Here is a 7,031-nt window from a genome sequence, read left to right as displayed (position 1 = left end):
TATTAAAAAGTAACCAAAGTTTCAATGGCACTTAACAGATGGCAATAATTTAATCTGATAAACAAAACGTCTGTTTATGTGTCTGACTCTCACTTTCACGCTGTCGGTTGCGCATGCCCGTTGGGCGCCACCCGTCTGCTACAGCATACCGCAGGTGCTGATGCTGTGAAATGAAATGACTGCATCTTCACTCAAGCCATGTGATGTCGCTTTCAAAACCGTTCCTTACGTTGCTCTGACTTACCCCTAAACATATCGCTTCGGGGGAGAAACTACATATTTTGTGGTCTACAGCAGGACGGGAATTCTGCCTGTCATCAAAATTCGATCATGCTACTGCTCGAAGATCCTTTTTCTTCTTGAGGTGGGGGAGGGGACGGACAGGGAAAAAGACTGGAAGATCCAGTCTAAACTAGTTCTGCCGACAATGCGATTGGAATGCGACCTTATTCAAATCATGACGTTTTTTCTTCAATGCGTCTGGTGACCAGCGTAGACTTCACACCAAATGTATCTCGGCACATTGAATTTCGAGATGAGTTTGTGATGAAGACAGCGATTGTTGATCTATTCGGTGGCTGTAGTTTTTTTTTTTTTGTTGGATTAACTTTGTGATATGTGATTGTGCAAATGTTCAGATAAATGTAGTTATCAATTTATTGCGCGGTTCAAAGTGCCCCCCCCCCTCCTTTCCCTTCGCTGACACTGAAATGCCAGTCATAATCAGGCAACCGTTAAGGCATCATCTCATGAAAATGAATGATGCCGTTTTGCATCTGAAATATATGGCGTAAGAGAAATTACGGAACCCCCGTAGTCTGGAGTCGGGAGAAAAGGGCGGGTTAGGTGAATGGAAGCCCTAGCGGGTAACGCTGCAGTGCAGCAAAGCTGTCACTCACAGGAATAGCATGATGCGCCGTCGGACGATGGGGAGGAGGGATTGGAAATAAGCATTTTTAATATTTAAAAGCTTTTGCCATGTTGTACACAGTAAAATATGCATTTTCACAGCATCAAGTCGCATCTCATATAAGTTGTCCAAAAAAAAAAACCCTCCATAACGATGACCAATTGATTAAACTGAATCTTTTCTCCGCACTTCCAAATAGGTCACTACTGAGTCTCCCCCAAATTCCGTGGCTCTCCCAGATTCATTATCTCAAACGATATTGTGCGTCGCATTGCCCCCGCCTCTATCTCCAAGACACACACACACATGTGTGGAATTTCGCCGGCACACACGGACCAGCGTGGTTGTTTTTTTCTTCTCTCAAATGCACGTTAAAGTGTTTCTCTTTTGGCGTCCCCCTCCTACCGCTGTCATGTGATGTAGGGTTTTGTCCAATCGGTGTCAAGTTCAGTGCACCCGTACCCCAGAACCTGAATGTACCGGTTATGGTGCAATATATATACCACTTGAAATACGCCGGTAGTCTTTGGTCGTGAAAGGAGCTCAGGGTTGCAGCAGTACATCAGTCTTTTTCTTTCCATAACAAAAAAAGCATCATCCATTGTCTTTTATTTCTTTCTCTCTTAAGTTCATCTGAGGCCATTTGCATGCATTGTTCGTCTCCCAAAATGGTTTGCGAGACTAAAATTGTTGCAGACGAACACGATGCCATACCTGGGAGTAAAAAAGAATCTATCATTGTTTCCTCTTCACAAATGTGGACATCCTCTCCGGCGTCGGCCAGTGCACTCGAAAGTAAAGAGATGAAAAGGGATCAAGTCTTCATCCGCGAATTCGAGCGGGCGGACCATGCGGAGGTGCGCCGCATCTTTTATGAGGGTATCATGGAGCGGATACCCAATACTGCATTTCGGGGTCTCAGACATCAAACTCAAACCCAGTTTCTATACGCCCTTCTCACAGGTTGGTGGTGTGTTTTGTGAGCTTCTGATCGAATGATAAAGCGTTTTTTATTAACGATTGTAGTTTTTAAAACAGTTGTTTCAGTAAAATACGCATTTGTAATGCTGCCGTAGTTAAGATCTCAATAACACGTTATTTGTTTCGCATTCGAGTGGAGACAGGTTTTTTCTTTTCTTTGACCGTGGGAAATTATTTGCAAAGCATCGAATGAGGAGGACGGTAACAAGCACATGTCACAATATCTAACAAATATAACGATCTAACGTTCTAATCTAATAAACGCTAATATCCAATAGTTTACTTAATTAGTTGCTATCCGTCTATCACTACGGACAGAAATCATTTGTATTGAACAGTAATAGCAACACACAAAGTCTGACTGACCCAGAAGCATGCTGGTTGCATGTCGGGCCGAATGCCGGTGAATGTGCGTGCCGGTCAGGCGCATGAATGAATGAATGAATGAATATCAGGATTGGCAAATACCGCTTGCCCTGTCCAATAGCGCCAAAGGTTCCTGAGCGCATGCAGACTTTTCGCCTATGTAAGCATAAAGAAGCGCATGGCCATTTTTTTTCCCGTGAGTTCGTTCCCACCTACATCTGTTCGTCCCGCGTTTAAGTTGTGGCTCTTAATAATTCGAAATCTAACCACTAGACTCAGCCGGGCTCAACTAGGCTTTGTCTTGTACAGAGAAGACTTCTAACTTCATACGTTATTACTCCAGTTTTACATGTAATTATTTAAATCTGTGTGTTTGTATTGGAATGAGGCATGAGACATATGTAAACCCACACACAGAGACACACACACACACGCACGTGTGCTGATTTGTGTCATCTGACTATCCATAATGGTTGTGGTAAAGTAGGTAAATGCTAGACACGCATGCGTCTGTGTTGACATTAAAAAACACCACATCGCGGTGCAGTGGAGTAAGAGAATATTGCATGGTATGCCATGGAAACGCAAACGCGCGGTGTGGCGCTGCCTTTATTTGCTCCCAAAGGCGCCCCCATCTGTCAAATCAACAAACAAGCCGGGCTCCATTACATACAATGCCCTAACAAATAAAACAAGTCCTGCTGTTCATGATCGAGTTACGTTTTCAACAGTATCCACGTATTTTCATCGCGTTTACTTCTGATGATCTATTATTTAACTGAGCGCAAAACCGATTGAATAGCATTATTGTGTTACAATAGCTGTACCTTCGGGAACCTAACTGTGTCTGTGTGTTCTGTGTACTTTTACTTTACCCCAATCAACATTTGATTCTCTTTTCTGACAGGTGTCGTTTATTTTTCTTCCATTTCTCCATAGTGATGTGCTTTGTAATGACCAAGTCTTTTGCCCTGACCTGCTGCGCTCCCTTCCTGCTTATGGGTGCACGATACTACTACAGTAGAAAAGTCATCCTCAACTACCTGGACTGCGCACTCCACACAGACATGTCAGACATTGAGACCTATTACATGAAACCCACAGGTAAGGGAATTGGGGATGGGGTGTGAGTGTGTGAGCATATTTAACAAACGCATAAGAACAGCAGCTTCACGTTTGGACGTAAATCATTTCATCTTTTTAGTCAAGTACAAATGTAGTACAAATAATCATGCCCATTCCCAGAATAGCTGACTGAATGACTGACAGACAGACAGACAGAAAGATGTATAGACAGACAGACAGACAGATAGATAGACAGACAGACAGACAGACAGATAGATAGATAGATAGATAGATAGATAGATGGATGGATAGACAGACAGATACTTTATGCATGTTCACAAGGAAAGTGGTCTCTACTAAAAAATGCAGTACAATCTGTGATAAGCCCTAGATGGCATGAGACACAATACCCAGACACAACAACGCAGCAACAATTCCTCCCTCCGCTATTACCGCTGCGTCGTGCTTGTACGTAAATTTGTCCCGTGACTTGAAACGGCACATCACTCCCTCAGTCGCTTCAACACTAATCTCCCCAAAACAAATCACCAACCTGAAACAAAGACAGTCTACAGACACCAAAGATATTACTGAACCAGATGCCTCACTTCTGGGTCCGACACGGAACCAAGTTTTCAGACCTTGCGCTCCGCTGCAAGTACGCGCTCCCCGCTAAACATGCAACAGGAACCGTTGAGCTGCAACGGGCCACGGAAACCACGTGGTCTTTATCGATCGCCCGAAGGAAAATCGCTGAGGCGCAATCTGCAGCATACGCACTTTTTTATCATTTCTGGTATTTCTGCTCAAAAGAAAGAGAACGAAAATATAATCAGGTGAACAATAACTCCTCCCCACGTGAATCGGACATTGTTTGTGGCTACGGTCCCGGCTGAAGTTGGCCTTCGTTCAAGAGGCAGGGTCACTTGTTTGCGGGAAGGTTCTGGCAGGTCAGGTGTTTTTTGCTGATGGTGTTGATCATGCTACCTCTGCCAAAGGAAAACCTGACCTCTGTTTTGAGTAATCCAAGGCATGCGCCATCGTGATTATGCAGTCCATTACTCACGGGCTCATTCACCTGTAACTGAATCACGGTAAAAAAAACCCCAAAAAACTACAGACAAGTAAGCGGTGTAAAACACATCTGTTTCGCAGCAACACAGTCATGCATTATGAGTACAGCATTTGAATGAAACTCAGAAGGTGTGTAAGTGGTGTATGAAACTGAGAGAGAGAGAGAGAGAGAGAGAGAGGGGTAAAAAGATTTGTATGTGAGTATGAAAAAAGGAAAATATGGCATAGTTATTAGACGTTTATCATTTCTTTCTTTCTTTCTATCTTTCTTTCCTTCTTTCTCTGCTCCTTCCTTGATCTGTCCTTTCTGTCTTTTTGAAACAAACAAACAAACAAACAAATAAATAAATAATATTTGACATTAATTATTTCTTTGATATAATACTGCATATAAATCAGTGTCGAGGGAGGGCTCTTTTATATGCAAATAAGCTCAAAAGAGTATGTCAGAGTGAGTGAGTGAGTGAGCGAGAGAAAGAGATAGATTGAGTGGGGAGGGGAGAGAGAGAATGAGTGAGAGAGAGAGAGATTTGGGGGGACAGAGAGAGAGAGAGAGAGAGAGAGAGAGGGAGAAGGAGAAGGAGAGAGAGAGAGAATGAGATAGAGAGAGAGGGATTGAGTGAGAGAGAGTGAGTAAGAGAGAGGGTGAGTGAGAGAGAGAGACAGAGAGAGAGAGAGAGAGAGAGTGCGCATACATAGCCTGAGGTCTGGCTATGGTATCTGTTCTCCACATTCAGTGAGTCAGTGTCTACTGATTTAGGCCAAGAGAACAATCAGTCACAGAAGGCTAACGTTATTAATGAGAAAAGCTGCACTCATCTGTGTCTACTAGATCTGCCCAGCCCTTGATACAGGAGCATGATCTGACAGATCAATACAATCACTCTCTTCTCCGTTTAAGTGTGTGTGTGTGTGTGTGTGTGTGTGTGTTTACAGCCCAGCCTGTCACCCTTAAGCCTGCAGGGGGGCTGAGTAGAGCACAATAAAGGTGTGGAGGAAGACTACGACGTGACCTTCGGCATGTGCTCAGGGCACATCCGTGTAAACCAAACAGCAGGGTCCCTGACTCACCTCTCTCTGAATGACAGCAAATCTATCGACAGGCCATGAATCAGTCACCGAATCAATGAATACTGTCCTACTGGGTAATAAAGCATGCAGAAAAAGCAGTAAAACTCAAATTAGTCAAAACACAGATAGATTGGAAACATCAGCCCCACGCATGTGGATGGGGTCATCGCATATCAGCTGCATGCTTAATTAGAAGCATTACTAATTACACGTTTCTTAAATTAGAAACGGGAGCCAAAACTTAATGTCGGATCCCAAAAGATGTGCTCTCGCACGTTAATATATGCAGGCGCAACAGAAAGAAGAAGCTGTTTGTTTGTTTGTTTGTTTTTCTTTGATTAATGTGAGCCGACTGAAACGTACTTAGATCCCGAGAATATGAGATGGACTTTAGAGCGAGAGAGAGAGAGAGAGAGAGAGAGAGAGAGAGGGAGAGAGAGAGAGAGAGAGAGAGAGAGAGAAAGAGAGAGGAAGAGAGAGAGATAGAGAGAGAAAGAGAGAGAGAAAGATAAAGAGAGAGAGAGAGAGAGAGAGGAAGAAAGAGAGAGAGAGAGAGAGAGAGGAAGAAAGAGAAAGAGAGAGAGAAAGAGGGAGAGAGATAGAGAGAGAGAGATAGAGAGAGAGAGAGGAGGAAAAGGTTTGTTGCCGCGCCTGGCATGCATGTATTAGTGTGGTGGTGCGCATATAGCGACAGCCTGCAGACAAAAGCGCTCCCATGGGGGGATTCTGATGTTTCTATACTAATTAGGCATCCTCTTTCTCTCTCTCTCTCTCTCTCTCCCCCTCTCTCTGTCTTCAGTTGATGTATTGCATATTCAGTCTGCCTAGGAATGACAAGGCGTAAATGCCTCAGCGTTTGTATTTTCCTCTCAGAAAGGCGATACACTCACCCCGTTTTTATTAAACAGGGGTGGTATTCTCAAGGTTGCTGCCCCCGCTGGTCAGTTACGGCTTCGACCCACATCTACACGTGTTGGAACGAGGCATTTACAAGAGCTAAAGAGCTACATAAAAAAAAAAAAAGAAAAAAAAAAAAGATTAGATTCACATGCTGAGTCAGTAGGTGGACCCTCCTGATGAACATAGATATAAGAGCATTAAACGGATGGGAAAGGCAGAGGAAACTGTTTAACACAGTCATCAGTTACCTAGTGGTAAATCAGGAACAATGAGAGAAGTTCTTTTTTTTTTTATGTTTTGCATTTATGAACATGTCACAAATTCAAAACGTCATAACCAATTCAATTAGATACATGTGTATGCATATGAATGTGTGTGTGTGTGTGTGTGTGTGTGTGTTTCTGTGTTTGTGTGTGTGAAAAAGAGAGAGAAAAGAGAAAAACTGTTTGAAGACTAAACACACTTCGTTAGTGGCGGTGGTTTAAGAGGAGTAGAAGGCACCTTTCATTTTGATGAGCGACCCCACAGAGTTGCCTCAAGGGAACAGAAGGTATGGGCCATCTTTATGACCAGAAGGTCGCGACCTTTGGCTGCATTAGGCTTATAATAACAGAGGAAATGAGCTGGCAGATGCTTGCATTTCAGGCACTGGGTGGAAACCTGA

The 7,031-nt window shown here is 43.5% G+C and overlaps 1 protein-coding gene across 1 annotated transcript in view; it reads left to right on the top strand.

Moving 5' to 3' along the window:
* The first annotated feature begins 1,557 nt into the window (after positions 1 to 1,557).
* nat8l (N-acetyltransferase 8-like) overlaps positions 1,558 to 7,031 on the top strand; it is an 11,791-nt gene continuing 6,317 nt past the window's right edge. The window contains exons 1-2 of the mRNA XM_030780917.1: positions 1,558 to 1,873; positions 3,197 to 3,361. Coding sequence (XP_030636777.1) covers positions 1,558 to 1,873; positions 3,197 to 3,361 — 481 coding nt within the window. The remainder of the gene's footprint in view (positions 1,874 to 3,196; positions 3,362 to 7,031) is intronic.

The sequence above is a fragment of the Chanos chanos genome, chromosome 7 (genome assembly GCF_902362185.1).
Source record: "Chanos chanos chromosome 7, fChaCha1.1, whole genome shotgun sequence".
Lineage (NCBI taxonomy): Eukaryota > Metazoa > Chordata > Actinopteri > Gonorynchiformes > Chanidae > Chanos > Chanos chanos.
This window is presented reverse-complemented; position numbering and strand designations above follow the sequence as displayed.